The 24,007-nt window shown below is 45.0% G+C and overlaps 2 protein-coding genes across 8 annotated transcripts in view; one reads left to right on the top strand and one right to left on the bottom strand.

The window, feature by feature from the left end:
* The window catches only part of CTPS2 (CTP synthase 2), a 109,252-nt gene that overhangs the window by 32,401 nt on the left and 52,844 nt on the right, over positions 1 to 24,007 (bottom strand). For 6 of the 7 annotated variants that reach the window (XR_002174472.3, XM_019925627.3, XM_019925631.3 and 3 more), the window contains one exon: positions 531 to 627. Coding sequence is in view for 6 of the 7 variants with exons in the window: in XM_019925627.3 (XP_019781186.2) it covers positions 531 to 627 (97 nt within the window). In the remaining variant the exon portion in view is untranslated. Of the gene's footprint in view, positions 1 to 530; positions 628 to 5,591; positions 5,766 to 24,007 lie in introns of those variants that run through there. The other variant, XM_019925629.3, reaches the window with a different exon arrangement.
* On the top strand, positions 12,239 to 16,046 carry S100G (S100 calcium binding protein G). The gene is made up of 2 exons (XM_019925632.3): positions 12,239 to 12,373; positions 15,799 to 16,046. Exons 1-2 carry the CDS (start codon positions 12,239 to 12,241, stop codon positions 15,901 to 15,903), a joined length of 240 nt encoding a protein of 79 aa, XP_019781191.1. The 3' UTR covers positions 15,904 to 16,046.

The following is a 24,007-nucleotide window of genomic DNA, read 5'->3' as shown; positions in this document are numbered from 1 at the left end:
ACAGAAATTAGAATAACCTTATCGGGACTAGAAGATCAGCAAGTATCAGACAGTGAAGCATGTCATATTTTCCTTACCCCATGCTGGAGCCACTCGGGGAACAGAGAAATAGACTTCTGAGACATAACTGGCCCCCTTCTCAAGAAGTTCAAAAATTAGCGGCTCAAAGCAGTCAGACATGAAACAGTTAAACAGGGAGTTGGTTTCGATGCAGTGGAGAAAACAGTGGATTGGAAAGAACTGAGCTGGAATCAGGGCTGTCCTGGTACAGGGTCAACCCCAGGAGCATCGGTAAAGCACAAAGCAGCCCACTGGCCAGGGTGTGGTGGAGGGCAAATGAGAAGGGGCATCCATGTGTGTTCTACCAACCCTTTCAGGGAGAGGAATGGGGAAGCAGGAGGACCAGCGAGTGCAGAGGCAGGGAAGGGGCGACAGGGGCGGGACGGGAGAGCTCCAGGAGGGCTGTGGCCAGGCACGGCCATGTAAATGATGCCTGCCATGTTATAAAACAAATGATCTGAGAAACTTACTTAATATTGAATTTTCAGTTTTGAAAACAGTTCTTCTTATTCCCAGCCTCATCGTTCCTCCCAAATTGCCAGGGTTGTGTTCCGGCATGTCAATCACCTTAGAAAACAAAACAAGTCCGGTTTTGCCATCTTGTAAAAACGTAATTTCCCACATTTCAAGCTTTACTTTTAGGGGATGCTCACTGGGTAAGGATGTTCCTTAAACAAGAAAATCCGATCGTTCCTTCCAACCTTCCCATTCAAACACGGTCGTGCTTTTATACACTCCTCACAGTATGCTGCCTTTTCATCTCTGCTTCTCATCTTTCATTCAAATCACAGGTAAAAAACTTCTCAGGAGCATCTTTATAAGCTCCCTCCTGTCATTAGTCAAAGTGTCAGTTCCAGGCGATGTTCACACTTCACCTTCTGGGACCTTCCACTTTGGTCTTCACGTCCCTTATAATAACAACCCTCTCCCACCGCCCACTCCACTCCCTAAACATTTTCCATAAGCAAATCTGTCCATTTTGGAAAAGGATACCAGAAGTACAGTGGTCCCTCAATATCCAGGGGGACACGTTCCAGGACCCCTCTGGATAACAAAATCCTTGGACGCTCCAATCCCTTATATAAAGTGGCATAATACAGTCAGCTGTCGGTATCTGCGGATGCCGAACCCATGGATACGGAGAGCCAACTGAACTTATTTGCAGAAAATCATTTAGAAGGATTCTTCTTTTTTTTTTTTTTTTGGCTATGCCATGCGGCATGCAAGATCTTAGTTCCCCAACCAGGAATCGAACGTGTGTCCCCTGCAGTGGAAGCATGGAGTCTTTAACCACTGGACCACCAGGGAAGCCCCCTAGAAGGGTTACTCTTATTAAAAAAATTAAAGAAAAAAATATATATATAATCCATTCTACCACATTCCATAGGTAGAAACCTAAGTGCCACCCTGGATCTCTCCCTCTCCCTCATCTCCAATGTGTCAAGTCCTATCCACTTACCGGCTCTAGACTTCCTGCATCCATCCACAGCTCCCACCACCACCCAAACCACAGTCCCTCACCTGGACTGCGGCCAGAGCTCACCAACTAGACATGCCCCACATTCACATGTCCCCCCAACCCTGCGCACTGCAGGCAGAGCGGTCGTGGTGTTTCTCCTGCTTGAAATCCTTGACTGCCTGGTACTGGCCCAACCTAGCCCTCAGCCTCACTTCCCGTGACTTTCCCCTCCTACCCTGAGCTCTGGTCGCTGAGCCTTCCTTCAGTTCCTCAAGTGCATCTTCCTTCCTCCCACCATGGAGACTTTGAACATCTCCCACTCCCCTACCCTCTTTTCCTAAATTAATCCATCCCTAACCTTAAGATCTTAGCCCAACTACCCAATATGAGCTTCCGCAGGAGTTGATATTAGCAGGCGCCATACCCTAGTCAGGGTCCTCTATCAACATGCTCCCCGTCACCGTGCTCCCCTCCGTTTGTGTGTAGAGTGCTTTGTGCGCTAGACTGTGAATCGCTAAGAGCTGGGGCACTTTTTGCTTTCACCATCGCATTCCCAGCCCCTAGCACACATGGAACTGGCATCTGGTATGCACTGAACGAATGCAGGGATGATTGAATGAACTCAGACCAAATAATTTCAGATTTATCTTTAGGATTAACTCACAGAAATGCAGACACGTGATTTTTATGAAAAGTCTGTTCTTGTTAGCCAATGGTCTATTTTCGCAATTCTGTTCACTACAATCTCATGGTTTTATTTCATCTTTAAGCTGTTAGAACAGACTACAGTTGGGTGAGTTAACCTGTTCTAATGGAATTGCTCAAGTTTCCTCTCATAAAACCTTCCTCTCCTTGTTTTTTCTATACCCTAACTGCCACACGTTGCTCTACAGGAATCCTTGACAACTAGAATTTTCCAAGAACTTGTATGATCTTATCAGTGCTCCAGAAGAACTTTCTGAGCCATTTGAACCCTGTGGCCCGGGTACACTCTAAGAGTCACTGAGAGGAAGGGGTGGAGAAAAAACTTGACTACACCCCTTGGCAGATGGAGCGCTTGGTTCTGAAGTGCTTTTGGCCTTGGCGTGTCTTTCCTATCTTCTTGGGTCGGCTAATTACGGCTAGATTAAGTATTACAGGAGTGAGGTGAGGAGAGGGCATCAGCTTCCAGTTCAGAAAACTGAGCTGTTTAGCTTTCAGCCCCTTGGGTATTTTCTAGGAAAGGACAGATAAGACTACATTACCTGCCACAGACTCGTAAGAAGTCCTAGGTTGATTCACAGCTACAATTTCCGCTTCAGCTGAAGACAACCTGAACCCTTTAGGAAGACCACAGCAATAAACTCCCCTGGTTTCTTCTTATAAGTGTACTGTAATGCTTTAAGTCAGCCTTACTTCCGGCACTGGGTTTCTCCACTCAGGAAGAGTCTTTTAATGTAGTTTGTTCAGTTATTGGCATGTTTGGAATTCAAGGAATGTTCTGGTATAAACCACTGAAAATGGAGTTAAATGACCCAACGAAGAACAGGAATCCTCCCTTACTGCTTACTTGGGTTGAATCTGACAAACAGAAGGCCAGAAAATATTTCCAAAAGAAATATTTCCAAAAGCTAAATGCAGTGGGCACAGGGCTGCCTAAGGGTCTTAAACACTCCTCCAACATAGAGGGAAGTCTGGAAATTCCTGAAAGAGCAATATGAGAACATTGTTTAGAAACATGAACTATCAGGAGAAACAGCTATAAGAGTTGAGTGTGGTAGACAGGAGGTGAGGATTACTGAATTTTTTCATTATAGGCTTTTTGGAATTGTTGGGTTTTTTTTTTTTTTGGAATTGTTGAACACTTAATTACTTTAATGAAAATACAAATTGAAGGCCTAAATAGTGAAATATATTGTATAGGCCTTCCACTAGGGTATTAGTTCACATTATCCCTGCTGTTTTCAAAAGCAATATATCAGACCTTCTGCTGATATGATAGCACAGAAAGAAATCCCAAGGTGTAACTGCCACGGTGACCCTCCGATTAAAATACGCTCCCATAGAAACCACTGGAGAGGCAAAGAAAACGGTAGACAAAAGATGGGGGAGCAGATGGAAGTAGCTTTCCAACTCTAAATGATGCCCTGAACAGCAGTGAAAGGAGAAAAGCAGAGCAAGAACTGACAGGCGGCTTCATCCGGGGATGCCCATCACACACTCAGTGGAAGGATGTCCAGGCCAGGAAGACCTTCAACATGGCAGAAGAGTAAGATGTGGAGATCACCTTCCTCCCCACAGATACATCAGAAATACATCTACACGTGGAACAACCCCTACAGAACACCTACTGAACGCTGGCAGAAGACCTCAGACCTCCCAAAAGGCAAGAAACTCCCCCACGTACCTGGGTAGGGCAAAAGAAAAAAGAATAAACAGAGACAAAAGGATAGGGACGGGACCTGCACCAGTGGGAGGGAGCTGTGAAGGAGAAAAGGTTTCCACACACTAGGAAGCCCCTTCACTGGCAGAAACGGCGGGTGGCCGGGGGGAAGCTTGGGAGCCGCGGAGGAGAGCACAGCAACAGGGGTGCGGAGGCCAAAGCGGAGAGATTCCCGCACAGAGGAACCATGCCGACCGGCACTCACCAGCCCAAGAGGTTTGTCTGCTCCCCCGCCGGAGCGGGCGGGGGCTGGGAACTGAGGCTCCGGCTTCAGTCGGAGCGCAGGGAGAGGACTGGGGTGGCGGCGTGAACACAGCCTGAAGGGGGGTAGTGCGCCACGGCTAGCCGGGAGGGAGTCCGGGGAAAAGTCTGGAGCTGCCGAAGAGGCAAGAGACGATTGTTTCTGGGGGCGCAAGGACCCTCTCTGAATCCCCTCGATTCAGAGCACCGCCTAAACGAGCTCAAGAGACGGCTGCAAGCCGCGTCTATCAGCGCAGACACCAAGAGACGGGCATGAGACGCTAAGGCTGCTGCTGCCGCCACCAAGAAGCCTGTGAACAAGCACAGGTCACTGTCCACACCTCCCCTCCCAGAAGCCTGTGCAGCCCGCCACTGCCAGGGTCCCGTGATCCAGGGACAACTTCCCCGGGAGAACACATGGCGGCCTCGGGCTGGTGCAACGTTCTGCTGGCCTCTGCCGCCGCAGGCTCGCCCCGCATCGTGCCCCGCCCTCCCCCCCGGCCTGAGTGAGCCAGAGCCCCCGAAGCAGCTGCTCCTTTAACCCCGTCCTGTGGAGAAAAGGGAACCCTCTTGCACTGTAGGTGGGAATGTAAATTGATACAGCCACTGTGGAGAACAGTATGGAGGTTCCTTAAAAAACTAAAAATAGAACTACCATACGACCCAGCAATCCCACTACTGGGCATATACCCTGAGAAAACCGTCATTCAAAAACAGTCATGTACCAAAATGTTCATGGCAGCTCTATTTACAATAGCCAGGACGTGAAAGCAACCTAAGTGTCCATCAACAGATGAATGGATAAAGAAGATGTGGCACATATATACAATGGAATATTACTTAGCCATAAAAAGAAACGAAATTGAGATATTTGTAGTGAGATGGATGGACCTAGAGTCTGTCATACAGAGTGAAGTAAGTCAGAAAGAGAAAAACAAATACCGTATGCTAACACATATATATGGAATCTAAGGGAAAAAAACGGTTCTGAGGAACCTATGGGCGGGACAGGAATAAAGACGCAGACCTACTAGAGAATGGACTTGAGGACACGGGGAGGGGGAAGGGTAAGCTGGGACCAAGTGAGACAGTCGCATGGACATATATACACTCCCAAATGTAAGATCCATAGCTAGTGGGAAGCAGCTGCATAGCACAGAGAAATCAGCTCAGTGCTTTGTGACCACCTTGAGGGGTGGGATAGGGAGGGTGGGAGGGAGACGCAAGAGGGAGGCGCTAAGGGGATATATGTATATGTAGAGCCGATCCAGTTTGTTATACAGCAGAAACTAACACACCGTTGTAAAGCAATTATACTCCATTAAAGATGTTAAAAAAAAAAGAACGTCCAGGCCAGGCTCCAGCTGGGAGAACAGAAACACTCCAGAAGGGGGACGGCTGGGGAAGGCAGAGAACACAGGGTACTTCTGGTCAAACCTGGCCAAACCAGTTGCCTGCAGAGTTCTCAGGCTGTCCTACCAGCTCTAAAGATGACAGTATGACTGCCTCTCGGGTTACAACCTGGTTGAGCAACAAAATTAAGGAAACGTCGTCTTCGTTCCTGGCATTCCTTCCGCAAAAAGCCTGAGAGATAGGAGAACATCATAGCTTTAAAACATATCTTTTATCATTACTGGGGTGGTTAAAGAACTTCAGATATGCTTTAGCTTTAATCCCAACATTTTCAAAATACCCTAGATTTTGCATCTAAGAGGAAAATGCCTCTTCCATTGCAAAAGGGTCGCCTCGGCCCATTCTGAGTTTGCCTAAAAACAAGCTGTCATCTGATCCCCACTACAGAGCTGTCGTTTCTTGGAACCGAGCCATAGCGCAGAAGAAAAATAAAAAAGGATCAATAAGTAACGAATATTGGTGCTGATAAAGCTTTAGGAGATGTAAATGTACCATGTAAGGATAAACACGGCCCTAATTAACCTTTACCAAAGTTTCTGCAGCCCATGATAAAAGTGTAATGGGTTCAAGACTTCAGGAGTCCTGGGTGCCTTAAACAACGAAGTCTAGGGAAGTTAGGTTCTCTTATCAAAGATGAAATTCCCCCCTCCTTTTTTTTTTGGCCACAGAGCCGGTTTGCAGGATCTTAGTTCCCCGATCAGGGAACTAAGCCTGGGCCTCGGCAGTGAAAGTGCGGAGTCCTAACCATTAGACTGCCAAGGAATTTCCAAAGATGAAATTCCTAAATGGCAGTGTGGGAAAGAGTGCAAGCCTTCTGACCTACCTGACAGAACCCTGGTAAGGCCAGCTTCTGTCCAGTCCCTTGCCTTTGGACATTTCATTTGGGGACACTAGAGGAGCCTACCTCCCAGCAGACCATCTTCAGTAGCTGGGCAGCTACAGCAGTCTCCATTGTTGCAGACCAAATCTAAACCCTTCCATGTGGCACGCAGGTTCCACCTCATTCAGGAACCGTCTATGCTCTCCCCACATATTCTGACCCGTGGTTTCTACCTCTGCTCCCCTCCCCTCGACGCCACTACATACATACCGCCTCTTCACTACTTTCCCTGAGATGGCTTCGCCCCACCATCCCACGTGGGCTTGCACTTTAGGGGCACCCTCCAGTTCTCCTCACCGTGCCATACTTAATACCAGTGTCATGCTCACCCTACCAAACAAATGACCTACACAGTGTTAATTCCTTTCCAATAAGCGGTAGGCTGAATAACAGCCCCCCCAAAGATGTCCAAGTCCTAGTCCCCAGAAACCGTGAATATGCTGCCTTCCGTGTCAGCCTGATTAAATTAAGCCTCTTGAGATGGTAAACTTATCTGGGGGTTATCAGGGTGGGCCCAACGCAACCACAGGGTCTTCATAAGAAGCAGCAGGAGGGTCAGAATCAGAGATGGAAATGTGACAACGAAGCAGAGGTCAGAGAGAGAAGGAGAGAGAGAGACTGGAAGAGGCCACATGGCTGGCTTTAAAGATGGAGGAAAGGGCCATGAGCAGGCAGTCTCTAGAAGCTGGAAAAGGCAAAGAAATAGATTCTCCCCTAGAGCCTCCAGAAGAAATGCTTCTGAGCTCCAGACCTGTAAAAAACTAAATTTGTCACTAAGTTGGTGGTAATTTGTTACAGCAGCAATAGGAAACTAATACAGTCCTTTAACGTATACAAGTTTAACCTCCTCCATCATTTCGTATATGCATCTCCTCTCAGAAACTAAAGTGTGGGCTCCTCACGCACAAAGACTAGATCTTCTTCTCTAGCACCATCGGAGTTCAGCACAATGGCAGGTTTGGATCAAGCGTTCCATCATTAAATCTCCCTGGATTTTAATCAAAAACTAACAGAGGAGACCCAGGGACTGGTCGGTGGGCCTACAAGAAGTAGAGGGTCTCTGAGACCAAGTCGCAGACGGAAGGGGAGAGGGGCAGTTGCCTGCTCTGAGGCCAAGGTACGCTGTGCCCAAGCTCACCTCTCACCTGATACAGGGCCGGTACCTCTCTGCAGCATCAGGGCAGCGTGAGGATGGAATCTACAATGGTGAAAGCATTAAGCAGTCCTAGAAATATGTAGATATTTTCTAGTTTTTTTGTTTGTTTGTTTTTACGGTACGCGGGCGTCTCACTGCTGCGGCCTCTCCCGTTGCGGAGCACAGGCTCCGGACGTGCAGGCTCAGCAGCCATGGCTCACGGGCCCAGCCGCTCCGCAGCATGTGGGATCTTCCCGGACCGTGACACGAACCCGTGTCCCCTGCATCGGCAGGCGGACTCTCAACCATTGTGCCACCAGGGAAGCCCCTCTAATTTTTTTAACTTGGTTTTTTCCACCAGTAAAATAAGGTCTATATTACTTCCACTAGGAAAAGAACATTCTTATACCTTCAGGTGTGATCATGACACTTAAGTCCTGCCTCTGAGCCTCACACTAACATTGACCAGCTCTCCTCACAGAAGCCCTACTCCTGAGACAGGGCAGGTGGCATGGTGGCTGACGGTGCGGGCTGGCTCTGGACTTGAATCCCAGCTCTGCCAGTCCCCAGTGACGTGACCTTGAATGCGTCCTTGACTGTCTCTGTAGACTGGAGGTAACAGCGGCATCCACTTCACACGGGTACTGCGGAATTTCTGGAGCTAACGGGTCGGGCAGGGGGGCAGCACACAGCCCACGGGAAAAAGCAGCCCTCGATAGTCCCAGGCTCTGATAAAGAGGCCTCTGCGAACTCTGGCACCCAGGGCAGAGGCTGGAAGCGAAAGGTGAACTCTGTCATGGGCGGGGGTCTCCCTTTTAGGGACAGCTGCTCTTTAATAGTCACGGTCTCTCCCAAACCTCAGCATCAAAGACAACACGAGCCCACAGACAGCATTTTACACCCATTTTGCTTCGCAGGGCCTGGCTGCTGACACTACCCTCTTCCCGAGGTGCTTTTTGAGGCACTGCTGCTGTGGCCTTTGAGCACAGTAACCCGGCCACGGAGACCTGTGGTACCCCAAGCTTGTAAAATAAGTTACTCTTGGCTTTCCCAGGAAAAACTGCAGTCTGTCCAAAGATCAAGCAATTGAACGGTGAGGTGAAATAACCTTTGCCTCTCCATTTTTCCATTACCCATATTGTGCCTGTCATGTTTTCCCCCTTCTCTGGTTTCAAAATGCACTCTTTTGAACACACCCTGTATTTATCGCCCATCTCCACATATTTTTAGTTAATGTTTCATGAGAGTATCTATTGGTGGATTTCACGTTTCCCACTGCAGGTTTACCCTCACGCTTGAGTCCACAGGTAAAGAGAAAAATAAGAGGCGAGAGATGTGACTTGCAGAGGTGAGCAAGTGAAAACATAAGAGGACCAACGGGGTGTTTTTCCCGTTCTGTCAGCGTTTACCACAAGCCTAAGTTCTGACAACAAGCAGCACTGGGCCTGTTTTAATCAGAGGTCTTCCCTTGAAACTAGAGATTTGTAGCCTAAAAGACTGTTAACCAATACTGTTCCAAATGTTTTTCTTAGGGTTCATTTTATATACACACATGCTCACACACACGTGTGTTCATATATACATTTCATGTGTTGTATACAACATATATTATCTCATACAATATATACTTGTTAAAATCATATAGTTATATATTATATTGTTATTAAGATCACATATAGTTATTAAAATCATTTCTTCAGTAGACTCAAGAAATAAAACAACTACCATGTTGATTTTAGCTCACAAGCGGTAATTTGAGAGAACAGATAATTTAAGATGCTATTTCAACAACTGGGGAGATGTGAGTACGGGCTGTGATCATGGCATTGTGGTTGTGTAAGAGAATGTCCTTGTCCTTACAAGATAAGATGCTGAGTTATTTAGGGGGTTAGTGTCTGGATGTCTGTAACTGATTCTCAAATGGTTGGGGTTGGGGGGGGTCATCCATAGAAAGAGAAAGCAAATGTGGAAATGTTACCGATTAGTGAATCTGGGCAAAAGGTGGGTTGGTATTCATTGACTCTTCCTGCAAATTTTCTGTAGATTTGAAATTTTTTTAAAAAGATGCTGGCGGAAAAAGATATTTTCACGACTGTTCAACAAAAGCCTCCTTCCTCCCAGGTAAGACAGAGCATAAGTATAAAAACCCGAGAAATTCTCTAAAATCTTGATTAAACTACATTGCCAAAATCAGAACATTTTTGTGTAAATCTTACAGCTAAAAGCAAAATGCCCATCTTTACTCTAAGAAGTGAGTTAATACATAGTCAGTACTGATGCATACCAATGTCAAATAATCTGCAATAAAAGCAAGAATAACATACACAAGACAGCTAAGGTGCATGGACTGATCAGGACTCAGGACTGGTGGCAGCTTTTAAGGAACTCTATATATAAGATTTCACATTTGTTCTCCAAGGTAAATAAGGCCTTCGAATTTTAGAACTGAAAAGCCTCAGAGAGAAATACAGTCCAATACTTTAATCCTGAATTTGTCTGCAATATAACAAAGGGCCATAGAAAACTAAATATAGAAAAGGTCCATAAAAAGTGTGGACATATACAAGTATTTAAAAGCTGATAAGTGCTTTTAAAGTTGATCTGGAACCCCCTTTTGTGAGTTACAATCAGTATCGGATCAATGTTCCCAGGAAATGTCCTAATTCTTTAATAGAACTCTTTCTAAGAGAAATGAATTTAGTCTCCAATTTTAAATCCTGGCAGTTTCAAAAGTTTGAAGTAATTCCAATTGAATAAAAGTAAGTCAAGGGTTTTCACGAGTTTTTAGAATGATTAACAAAATAGATTTGGCAAGGAAAAGAAATAAAAAGCACATATGCGAACAACAAATAATGAAAAAGTTGAAAAATGACCATGCTATTTGGCAATCTTGCTTTGCCAAATGAAACCACAAATTATTGTGTATCTTCCCCCGACTTCTTAAACCTGCTTCTCAATGATATTTTATTCATTCATTCAGTTATTCAAAAATTTAACCACCTAGGGACTTCCCTGGTGGCACAGTAGTTAAGAATCCACCTGCCAATGCAGGGGACACGGGTTCGAGCCCTGGTCTGGGAGGATCCCACATGCCGCAGAGCGACCAAGCCCGTGCGCCACAAGTACTGAGCCAGCACTCTAGACCCCACGAGCCACAACTACTAAGCCCGCATGCCACACCTACTGAAGCCCGTGCACCTAGAGCCCATGTTCCGCAACAAGAGAAGCCACCGCAATGAGAAGACTGCGCACCGCAACGAAGAGTAGCCCCCGCTCACCACAGCTAGAGAAAAGCCCGCGCGCAGCAACTAAGACCCAACACAGCCAAATTATTTATTTATTTATTTTTAAAAAGTGGATGTTTATTAAAAAAAAATTTAACCACCTTATATGTACAAAACATCAGAGGGACTTCAAAGGCTATAAGGCAATTCTTTAAACTACGTAGTATTTGATTATCTATTTCAGCATTTTTTTCTTGATGTGCAGAAAATTATTTTTTTCAAGCCTAAATATGCAACTAAATTGAAAAACAACAACCCTCCGTATTTTAGCTTTCTGAAATGTGAACAGTGAGCAAATATCCTAGTTCCACATGGTAGGGAAAATGTAATCTAAGGGGTAAAGAATCCAAGCTTATACTTGGGACTCTGAACCATTAAGCAACTGTTGAGGTGGCCCTTTATTGGATCTTGCCCTTAATTATGAAGCTCATGCAGTCTTAGGCTTGGGTTTCAAAAACCATTAATAATTACCCTTAAATGGCAAACAAAAGGAAAATTTCATAATCAGGGTGGTGTAGGTGTAAAGACTATAAAAGTCGCAGGATCCTGCTCAGCTTCTCACACTCCTATTTGATTCTTCCAGCTGCCTCACTGCTGGACGACCAGGTAAGTGTGCTTTTAGTACTACCTGTAGCTGCTTCTGCTTCCTTTCAGAATGGTGTGAAAGAGCACGGTCTAGAGAAAAAGTGGGTTTGTGCCATCTAAAGATATTACCAGTAACTTAAGAGGCTAGAAGCTGTGGTCAGGTTTCTTCAAGACCACAGCCTACAGAGTGCAGAACAGGTACCTAAAAAGTGAAAAATGTCATAATTACTAGTAAAAGTATTCGGCTCCAAAGACTATCTTCTAACAGATATACTCCAAAAACAGACATTTAACAACCTATCTAAGATGATTATTTTTATTTATTTATTTTTTTGCGGTACGCGGGCCTCTCACTGTTGCGGCCTCTCCCGTTGCGGAGCACAGGCTCCGGACGCGCAGGCTCAGCGGCCATGGCTCACGGGCCCAGCCGCACTGCGGCATGTGGGATCTTCCCGGACCGGGGCACGAACCCGTGTCCCCTGCATCGGCAGGCGGACTTCTCAACCACTGCGCCACCAGGGAAGCCTGATGATTATTTTTAAAACACGTTTTCAGTCACTGGTACATTGTGATTCCCACAGTTCCCGCCCCGTCTCTCCTCCTCCTCCTCTTTATCTTCCCCTCTCCCCTTTTCTTTATTCTCTCTCACCTATGCCAAGGAAACAGCCCAAAAGCACTCAACTCCTTCTGGCAATCATCAGTATAAAATACTTCACCTTTTTGGTAAGTTCATTTCTTTCCCAATTTACAGGACACCAAAATGAGTACAAACAAGTTTCCTGAAGAACTGAAGAGCATTTTTGAAAAATACGCAGCCAAAGAAGGTGATCCAAACCAGCTGTCGAAGGAGGAGCTGAAGCTATTGATTCAGACTGAATTCCCCAGTTTACTGAAAGTGAGTATACCACCACAGAGCCCGCTGATGGGGCGGCGATGGTGGGAAGGGAGGAGAGAAGAGAGGAAAGGACGCGGGGAGAGGCTGAGGTCCACGACGAGACGGATCACAGCTCCATCTGAGGCGGAGCGCCCAGCAGCCCAGGCATGGGCATCACCGGAGGGAGGGCGCTTGAATGTGTGCTTTCCTCCCCTGAGGGCAGGCCACATTTCAGAAGGCAAGTTCCTGGAAAGCATGGACTACGCCTTCTATTGCCCACAGCCTTGACTCAGAACTCCCCAAGACCAGCCATAGTAAACAGAAGCCATGATCGCACTCTTACCGAGCTAGGCCTGGAAGACCCGCAGGTTGCCAAGCAAACACACTAAGGCCTTCAGCCTGGATTCAGCACCCCTGTGCCAGGCTTTAGGAAAACAACGAGGCCTGTACGGTTATAGGAGCTGGACTTGGATGTGCTCCTCTGTAATAGGTAGGATCTCTCAACTAGACCAACACTTACTTGGCAGTCTGTTAAGAAAACCGGCCTCATGCTGATAAATTGCCCTCTGGCGACACCCATTTCTATTTCAAAAGCATTTACATTTGTGCTAAAGAGCAACCACGAGTTTCTAAACAACTTTCAGGAAAGGATTACATTTCCTCAGCCATAAAGTTTCTGATCAAAACCATCCCAGAGTTATCAACATCAAAATGCATCTAGAGGCAATAAGGAATAGGGAAAGGCTAATTCTCTTTGCTCCAATACACTTTCTTTCCCTTGGAACTAAAAACCATCTTCAAAATGGAAGCAACTGTGCAACTGCCTGTTACATTTGACTTGGTCCCTACTTAGCTCTAACTTCAGAATTTGGTTCTCAGTTTTTAACCAGAAATGTCCCTTCTGTCAATATGACATATGAGAAGGTTTCTAGTTTTAGTTGTTGAGGTTTCTGTTTTTAGTACTAAAAAGTGAAGTAGCTGAATTCGATGACCTTATAATCGATATTGTCTTATAGTTAAAATGTGAAATAACTTAAAAAGTTAAAGGTACTAGCAGAAAAAGAGACTTGCTAATCAAAAATAAAAACCAGTGTTTCTGAGGAAGATTCAACTTTTCAAAAAAAAACAAAAGGAAGAAAAATAATAACAGGAATAATAGAAAATAATAAAAAGAAGAAAAATAATAATCTGACAGGGAAGCCTAGGCAATCTATTCAAACAATTTGTTTTTAAATAAGGTAAGATTGGTGAATTTTTCTGTATTTTTCTATATTTTATGTATTTCCTATAAAAACCACATATGGGGCTTCCCTGGTGGCGCAGTGGTTGAGAGTCCGCCTGCCGATGCAGGGGACATGGGTTCGTGCCCCAGTCTGGGAAGATCCCACATGCCGCGGAGCGGCTAAGCCCGTGAGCCATGGCCACTGAGCCTGCGCGTCCGGAGCCTGTGCTCCGCAACAGGAGAGGCCACAACGGTGAGAGGCCCACGTATGGCAAAAAAGAAAAAAAAAAAAAAAAAAAAAGCACATATGACTTTTCTAATTAGGATAAAGGTAGGAAGACTAACGGTAAGTTGTGAAAAATCTACTTATCAAGTCATGTACTGATTACATTTCCATATGGATTTCTAAGGTTTTCTAAGCTATACTGTTTACATCACATCACCTTGTGTGGTTTAGAATGTAGCAAATGCTTCACGAAAACAGTGCTTGGTATTTATAAAACAGATGCTAAATAAGTAACACAGTTTGGTCTTGTGAGCATAGCTAAGTGCCAAGTGTCTTTACAGGAATCTTAGGGATTAAAGCATACCTTGATGTAGAGATTTGTTGCACAACAATGTGAACATACTTAACATTACTGAACCGTATACTTAAAAATAGTTAAGATGGGGAATGTTATCTTATGCGATTTTTACCACAATTTAAAAAAATTTTTTGAAGCTGACTTATAAATTAAACTGTTATTTCAATAGGTTTCCTGGGTACTATTTTGCCACAGAGGCTCCTAACCTGAAAGTCAGAGTTGTGGCTCAGAACAAGCCTCCCTGAAATATGCCACTTTAGCATGAAGATTACTGGGAACTAAAAAAAATCAAAACCCAAAGATTCAGGGAAGACTCTTTAGCTCCCACTCGGCTGCCTAAATTTATACTGCAAAGAACAGAGCTCTTCTTTTACCAGGAAGAGAGCTCTTGCTAGAGATTCCTTTTGTCCTAAGAAATTTATCTGTATAACAGGCCAAACTTTTGTTTTCCAAACATCTCTGCCTACATCTGAATGGCCTTCCTTCCTTTTGTAGCCTTAGCCCAGGATGTTATACAAGCCTCAGTTACCTGGCTGCCCTTTGGGTATCATACTTTTATGGGGTACCCTGTACGTATGTAATTAAACTTGTTTTTCTCCTGTTGATCTATGTCAATTTAATTAATAGACCAGCCAAAGAACCCAGAAGGGAAGAAGGGAAAATTTTCCACCCCTACAGCAGAGACAAAAATTAATTCTGCTTAATTCACTACAGGAATACCAGTAGTCAAAAGGGAGTTGAGCTGAACATGATCTGATGTAATAAGCAGTGGTTCTCTGAGTAGTCAGTCCTGGACCAGCAGCATCCACACCGCCCAGGAACCTGTTGGAAATACAGATTCTCAGGTCCCACCCCAAGCCTAGTGAATCGGAAGCTCTGGGAGTAGGACCACCCATCAGTTTGGGTTTACTAAGGTCAGCATGCCCACCTGGTGATTCTGACGCACGCCAAAGTGTGAGAACCACTGAGCCAAAGTCATCCTGCATAGCATAGCAGTGGGCTGCAACCCGGGGTTTGCGAAAAAACTAGGGTGGTTGCTAATTAAGGGGTTGAGCTCTGGAGTCAGTGTTTGAACCCCAAGCCCTCTACTTACCAGCTGGGGGCGCTGAGCAAGTCAGCGGGTGTCTCAAAGCCTCAGTTTCCTCATCTGTAAAGTGGATCTCCCCCACACGGCAGCTGGGAGAATTGCACAGGATAAGGAAAAGCTCTGGCACGGGGCTGGCCCATGGCAAGCCTAGGATCACATGCTGGTCCAGCTCTGGGGCTGGATGCCAAACCAGCTACCAGGGAAATCTTGGAGCAGGGCCCCTCGGCAGTCAAGTAAAGCCCTGGGACTTCTTCTCAAAAGAATGATTTAGATTGAGTTTACATAGGAAACCAATTATTTTAAATACACATTAGCAATTTTAAAATAATAAATGTATGATATAGTTTTTTTAAAAAAAAGGGTAGGCAGTTCTGTGACATGAAGCAATACTACAACTAAAGTTGGTTTTTTCATCTCTATCAGTAACATATGACTGAAAACTCGGTTGCCTTCTAGGAACGCAGACCCAGTGTCTCTAACTCGGAAAATGTGCAGCAGTAACTGAATCATTTTCTCTCCTCTCTTCTATCCCATCCTTTTTGTCTAAAACCAGGGTCCAAGCACCCTAGATGACCTCTTTCAAGAACTGGACAGGAATGGAGATGGAGAAGTTAGTTTCGAAGAATTCCAGGTGTTAGTAAAAAAGATATCCCAGTGAAGGAAAAAACAAAACAGATCATTCTAAGAACCGAAAGAAGAGTGCCTGGGATGTGGCCCTATTCTGTATGAAACCACCATTGTCTCCACTTAATTCTTTGCAATTGTAATGATCAAGCAGTGAGGTCTAATTACTGAATAAAGAAATCCTTAGACATGTCTCCCCTTGTCAAGTACTGACCCCTGTAGCTTACTAGATTTGAAAGCAACCTTAATTTGATGCATCTAATTTATGGATTTATAAAGAAAAAAAAAAAGGCCCAGAATACTTCCACGATCTTGACCAAGACCACAAAGATGGTGGCGGAGAGTTGGAAAGAATTCTGACGAGTCAAACCAACTCCCTCCCTCCACTCGTCCACCAGAATAACCCCCTCCCTGCTGTCCCTCCGCAGCCACGCAGGGCTCACATCATTCCCAACATCAACTCGTATTTCACTCTAGTCAATGGCTATGGAGAAACAGACTTCATAAAACAGACACTTGTCTTTAAAGTCATCTCCCAGCACCGGCTGTGCCTCTTGAATCAATGACCCTTTGGGGGAGCAAAAGGAATGTACGTCCAGAGAGTCAGTTCCATTCCGTCACTGAGGGGATGGCCTTGGTTCTAGTATGTGATGTGGAAAATAAAAGGGACAGGAAGGCATAGGGCCCTCCAGCTCTGGCATCCTGCAATGCTGGGACGCTGGGTATCTGAGAAACAGCTAGTCCTCACGTTCTACTAGTTGAATCCAGCTGGGGGGAGGGAAAGAGGGAGGAGCGTGGGAGAGGAGTAACTTTCTTCTGCCCCTTACCAGACAGTTAAAATGGCAAAGTCAAATCAGTCTAAGTTGGCCACGGCAGCCCACCACAGCAGTGCCCTGGAAGCCAGGTCTTTATCCTGACCACCACTCTCCCCTCCTCGGAAACACCCACAAATCATCAGCACTGCACCCATTCCCTTTGACCAGCATCTCAACCTTTCTGTTCATTATCACCCTCCTAATGAGCCTTGTTAGACATCCTTTTCCCAACTGCCCCTCCAACAAAATTTTAATTCCACATATACATTGTGTGTATACCTGTTTATGTACCACATTCATATCTGTGCTTTAGACATGGTGTAAGATGGTTTTTTGACCCACCACCGCCCCCTCAAAAGCAATTTTAACCCCTGTGGTGTAAGCACACAGGGTAGCACGTCCCCAGAGGAAGAAAACCAGGCATGGCTGGTTTTTTGACATAAGAGAACCCATTTTTGGCCTAAGCCATTTTGTGATCTAAGCCTGGCCATAATGCTTGTCCTTGAACAGGTCTCAGTAATTAATGACCTTAAGGAAACAAGGAACAAATGACTGTTATCAGGCAAGAGAAGTAACAAGAGCAAAGATAATACATCACTTGTAAAGACCCCCAGTTCTGTTTCAGCAGTAAAGACTAGCCTGAAGCACTCAACCACCAGATCAACTGGAACCTAAGGGATGATAATGTTGACCTTTTCTGACCCTTGTGACTTCGATCAACTAAAGCTTGGACTGTGTGGACCACCCAAACCCCTTCGTGAATATGCATGTACCCTCAGCTTAAAACTTCCCCAGTTTTCAGGGAGACACTGCTTTGGGAAAGATCCCCGGTGTTCTCCTTACTTGCTGCAAGTAATAGATCCTCCCTCCTCCCACTCTCTGGCTTGGTTGCATCTTTTGGCTCAACACCCACGAAGAGGTGAACCCAGTTTGGGGGTAACATTGGGAGCAATAGCGCATGCCTTTGAACAATGTTCTTCGATGTTTTTATTTTTAACTCATGCTCTAGAGGCAAAATTGCCACACGTTACTTTCTGTAGTTGACATCAGAAAGGTATGGGATTATTTCCACTTTCAAAATGCAGGAAATGACAACCTTGAATGGTTTTAAAACTACACAAGCCCTCCTGAAGATTCTGCTATGACCTTACTCTCAAGCTGAGAAAAACTGCCTGAAAAGTACTGCCTTTGAGTCAGTTTTTTTAACCTAACATATTTGAAGTGTGTGCTGGGTATGTCAGTCAAGTTGGCTGCTGTAATTTTCTCAGTGGCTTCAACTGTGCACTTGAAGGCACTCCAAGGTGGGCACACACCCACTCCCCACCTCGTTCACCCTGTAAGGGAGCAGAATTTGCCCCCCTATGTCTCTTTGGCATATTAATTCTTTTAAGCTGGTTATTTTCTAAGAAACAGCAGACATGGGAGAAACGCTGAAAACCAAGTAGAAGTTACCCTTTTGTAAGAAACATTTACATGCATAAGGAAAATCTCCATTTGTAAGGATGTCTCCTTGACTGTACCAAGAAGTGGAGGATGACCAAATCTCTAGAAACTTAATCAATGGAGAAGGCGAAGGCTTACATCTGCATGAAAAGCTCACCCTTGTTTACCATGCTTTTCCTGGTCACCTCCCATAACTGACTCCCCACTGTCCACACCCTCTTTTGTCTTTAGCCAAAGATGGTATTCAAGGTGAAAGCCTTCTCTCCCATGTATTCATGTTATTCAACTTTTGTGTGATTTTCTCCTGTTAATCTGTCTCATGTCCATTTAATCCTTAGACCAGCCAGAAGAACCTAGAAGGGTAGAGGAAAATGTCTTCCTCCCCAGCAACCCATAGAGCAGGCAGGGGGCTGTCCATAGGCTGAGGAGTTGCATCTCAGATAGGCAAGTCCTGGTGATGTAAGAATCTAGAACAAGGCCAGCCAGGGTGACCCAAAGTGGGCCAGGCATAAATGAGCTAGGCAGTAGATAGTGACTTGAGGGCAAGGTCGGGGGAGGTCATGTATTTAAATTTGCTTGAACATGAGCTAAAAAAAAAAATCTCTGAAAGGACACAGAAGAAACTGAGGCAGGAGATAGGTGGGCTCCAGGCTAGGCATTTACAACTGGCCTCCTGTTCACACTTCCTGGGGTGAGAAGAAGATGAGCTCCAGGCCAGACAATCATTACCAGCCCCCGGTTTACATTTCCTGAGGCAAGAGACAAACGGGCTCCAGGACTACATATTTATGACCGGACTCCTGTCTATATTTTGAGATCTGCACCTCGATATAAGAAACAGGAACAGGGTAGATAATCGGACACTGGACACTTTTATGGCAGAGACAGAGAGGGGCTAAACCCTGTTAAAAGATTGAGAGGTCATACATTTCCCATCCTTGGGGCAAGGGAGACACTACGCATGCACAAAAGCCTTCACAGGGTCAAAAAGGCAGGAGATGCCAGACCATAGTAAGTCCTGCTACCTCCCTCCCAGAGGCCTTTGCGATGAAAGCCATCTTGACTGAGGGGTGCACGTACACCCAGGGGAAGGTCCAGAGACAAATTAGCCATGGGGTCAAAACAATACGATTGGCCAAGAAGAAGACAAAGACCTGGAAGACTGCCCCCTCATAAAGGGTTTAAACTTCCCAAAGGCCCGACTCTCATGACTCTCTCACTGAGTTCGCCTGTGCTTCCTTCCGCATGTACTCTGCTTTTCCAGTAAACTTTTCACTTTTCTCTTTACCTTCTGCCTCCTCACCTGAATTCTTTCTTGACAAGGCAGGCAAGAACTAGGGACCCAGGCCCTAGCTGCTGGCCCCTGTGATCCAGTGGTTAGGACTCCCGGTCCCGGAACTAAGATCTTGCTTCCAGCTACTGCTCGCTGCCGCTTACTGACGCCTGTGATCAAAATCAAAACTAGTATCAGTGGTCACATGTTACTATGAAACCGAGTCCCCCTAAAACTGAATTCCCCTGCCGAGTTTATGATTAACCTCTCTATTAAAACCTTTTTCCCCTTTCTCATCCCCTCTGACCTCAATCCTGTGCTAACTGAACAATGATCAACCAGAGTCAGAGGACTAAAAGTGCTCTTGTCCATAACATCCTTAACAAACTCAGGCTGTTTCTCCAGGGCAGGATGAGCTAACAGACTGCCCCCCTCCCCAGGTCATGGACAACCTGGCCAAAGACTCATAAACCTTAGGCATCCTGACTCTTGAAACTGCGATTAACAAATGTCACAAGACAATGATTAGCCCCACCTTCTTTGTCCTTCCCCTTTAAAAACCCCGTAACTCGAAGACCAAATTGGAGGGGATCTGAGGCTCACCTCCCACTCCCTTTCTTGGCACCCTGCAATAAACCCTTACTTTGCTGCAAATACCCGCTGTCAGAGTTTGGCTTTCTGAGCAGCGAGCACTCAACCCCTTGCTCGGTTTCAAGGAAAGGACTGGGCAGATGAGGGACAGAGGTGTGAAAGCCACTTCTCACTTCATATTTTATTGTACATTTTTGGTTTTTCAACCCTGCAAATGTGTGTCCCATCAAAAAGCATAAAAGAAAATTTTAAATAAAAAGAAAACATTTGTGGGCTTCCCTGGTGGCGCAGTGGTTGAGGGTCTGACTGCCAGTGCGGGGGACACGGGTTCGAGCCCTGGTCTGGGAGGGTCCCACATGCCGCGGAGCGACTGGGCCCATGAGCCACAACTGCTGAGCCTGCGCGTCTGGAGCCTGTGCTCCGCGACAGGAGAGGCCGCAGCGGTGCGAGGCCCGCGCACCGCAATGAGGAGTGGCTCCAGCTCACCGTAACTAGAGAAAGCCCCCACACAGAAACGAAGACCCAACACAGCCAAAATAAATAAATAGATAAATAAAATTTTAAAAAAAGAAAACATTTGTAAAATACCATATTGTTGCTTTTCATAATGAGCCTCTTTTCATCCTCTTTCTTATTTGGAATAGTCAGAACATACAACCGTCTAAATTTTGGGAAGTGCATATTGGAACCTATTTCAAACACTCAGAAATTTAACCAGAAAAAAAGAAAAATGAGTTCTAACCCTTCCATCAAGAAACAAAGGAGATTTTTATACACCATCAGGGAATATTTAAACACAATCTGTATCATTCTAATTCATACAAGAGCATTCTCATAGCATCAAAAGCCTTAAACATTTCTAATGACTAGTTATATTCCACTGTAGGGATACCGCTTAATGGTCTCAACTATTTCCCCACTGTGGGGCATTTAAATTACTATCATTTCTGATTCTTCTAACTAATGTTATAGTGAATACCTGTTCACTTCTTTGTCAACATATCAGATTCCTTAGGAGAATTTCGGAGAAGTAAATGTCTAAGTCAGAGGGTATGAATATTTTTATGCTTTGTGAAAGAGACCACCTAGTTGACTTCCAAAAGGTTGTATTGATTCATATTGCTACAAACAGGCAGGAGAGCATCAACTTCACTCCCCAGACAGCATTCATCAGTCTCATTTTAACTACTTCATTAATCGCAACAGTACATATCTTTTATTATTTCTGGTTTTTATGGGAATCCCCCACTACAGATGGTACCCAAATTACAATGCTTCAACTTTCCATTTCTCAGCTTTAAGATGGTACAAAAGCAATGTGCATTCGGTAGAAACTGTACTTCAATTTTTGAATTTTGATCTTCTCCTGAGCTTGAGATATGCAATATAATCCTCTCGTGATGCTGGGCGGTGGCAGCCACAGCTCCCCGTCAGCCGTGCAATCACGAGGGGGAACAACTGATACATGTACAACCATTCTGCACCCAGACAACCATTCTGTTTTTCACTTTCAGTACAGTATTCAATAAATTATGAAACAGAGCAGGACCCTGCGAGGCCCTCCTGGGTACAAGCCCCTCCTTGTCTCCTGTTGCTTGTTTGTAGAAAAAGCTTTTGTCGCCTAGACCTTCCCCGGGTTCCAAAGAGCAGACCCAGTTAATGATTAGAGAAGTGGAAAATGTAGAAACAAAGGAAAGCAATCAAACAAGAAAAGTACTACTAGCTTAAACAACAGAGTCACAGGACTCCTAGTTCCTCCTGAAGGGATATAGACAACGATCTGACACATATCTTTGAGTTGTTCTGCAGAAACTAAGCGGAAGACGTTGACTTCACAGGGTCTGCACACAGACCCCAGACTGGTTGGAACCAGAAGACTGATGATTGAGATTCCTGAAACACCACCCTGTTACGTCACCACCAACCAATCAGAAAGAACGTCCATGAGCTGATCAGGCACCCTACGACCCTCTCCCATAATGTTGCCTTTAAAAACCCTTGCCTAAAAGCCATTGGGGAGTTTGGGTCTTTTGAGCACTAGCTGCACGTTCTCCTTATTTGGCACCCTGCAATAAACGCTGTCCCGTCCTTCACCACAACCCGGTGTCAGCAGACTGGCTTTGCTGTGCATCGGGCAGGTGGACCCAAGTTTGGTTCAGTAACAATTTCATGAGATTTGTAACACTTTATTATGAAATAGGCTTTGTGTGAGATGGTTCTTCCCAACTGTGGGCTAATGTAAGTGTTCTGAGCACATTTAAGGTAGGCTAGGCTAAAATATGATGTTCAGTAGGTTAGGTGTATTAAATGCATTGACTTCCAATATTCAGGACACAACCCCATCATAAGTCAGGGATGATCTTTATTCTCCCACTGAGTTTATGGTTGGGTACTGTTTTGTAAAAGATATTCTTTCTCTTGTTTGAAGCACCCTGTCAAGTTTGTTATGAGATTGTGAGCACCAGGGTGTAGATACTGTACGCTGCCTATTGAGTGTCTATGGTGATACGGGGGTTCACTCTTTTGTTTGAACAGTATGATGTGTTAATCAATTTAATTCCCGGGATAAACACACTATCCATTCATGACTGATTATCCCTTAACACTATTAAATTAGACATTCTAAAATTTTATTTAAGGTTTTTACATCTTTATTAATAACCGATATTAGTCTATAGCTTGGAGTTTTATTTTTTGTTGTATGTGCTTTCTTGAGTTCTAATGTTTAGGTCATGCTAGCTTCCCATTTTCGCCTATGGTTTCGATCTCAATCAGCCTCTCACAAAGTAAATATACACAATCTCTTTCAATTCCAACATACGTAAAGCACCTACTACAGGCAAGGTATTATACAAGATGCCATAAGAGATACAAATTGTCAGACCTCTGAGATCCTAAGTCAGTGATTCTGAGATCAGGCGAGGGAAAGGCTTAATCTAAGAAGTAGTATTTCAACTGGGATTTGTAGGAGCAACGCTGAAGACAACGTGCAGAAAAGGGGCAGCACTGGGCATTGAAAAAGAGAGGAAACACAACAAATAAACATCATGTGGTTAAGAAGGAAGACATTTTCCTCTACCCTTATAAGGTCTTCTGGATGGTCTAAGAGTTAAATTGACATGAGACAGATTAACAAGAGAAAATCAAAGTTTAATAACACGTATACATGGGAGAGACCCAGGAAAACTGAGTAACTCACCAAAATGGCCAAAACCCTAACCTTAAATACCAACTTCAGCCACAGACAAGAGGATGTTGAAGGTGGGTAGAGTCAGTTATGGGAGGTGACTAGGAAAAGCACAGTCAACAAGGGCAAGACTGTGATGCAGATTTGTGCACTGCCTGAAGTCTTTTCTCCCCTCTCATCCCTCCGTCTCCCACGGCAGCTGAATCCTCCTAAAGTACCCATTTCTACTGAAAAGTCTTCACTAACGAGTACAGTATTTATCAATTACATAATATGTCAAGGTTGGCAGGTATTATCTTACTCATTCCCTGATTCTTCAGGATGAATTTTGACACTGACACTCAAGGACCTCCACAAACTCACACCAATCCCTTTTATTTCCTTCCACTTCTGTACAGGAGAGATGTGCTTTGGCCACGCTATTTTATGACAAAATCTTGGACATTCCAGCCTAGCATAAGCTTCCCCTGCCTTCAATGAACTCTCCAAGAGTGTCACAATCTTCCCTTCTTACTGTAATCCACAGTATTTCCCCCCTCTCACCACCCCTGACCCTGAATTCTTAAGTATGCAAGGTCTACCTGTGCTGTGCAATACCTGGGCCACTACACCAGGTGGCTATTGACATTAAAATCAATTAAAATTAAATAAAATTTACGGACTTCCCTGGTGGCAGAGTGGTTAAGAATTCACCTGCCAATGCAGGGGACATGGGTTCGAGCCCTGGGCCAGGAAGATCACACATGCCGCAGAGTCACTAAGCCTGTGCACCACAACTACTGAGCCTGCGCTCTAGAGACCACGAGCCACAACTAACGAGCCCGCGTGC

This window comes from Tursiops truncatus, chromosome X, assembly GCF_011762595.2.
Source record: "Tursiops truncatus isolate mTurTru1 chromosome X, mTurTru1.mat.Y, whole genome shotgun sequence".
In the NCBI taxonomy this organism is placed as follows: domain Eukaryota; kingdom Metazoa; phylum Chordata; class Mammalia; order Artiodactyla; family Delphinidae; genus Tursiops; species Tursiops truncatus.
Note: the sequence above shows the minus strand (reverse complement) of the source record. Positions and strands in the feature narration are given on the sequence as shown.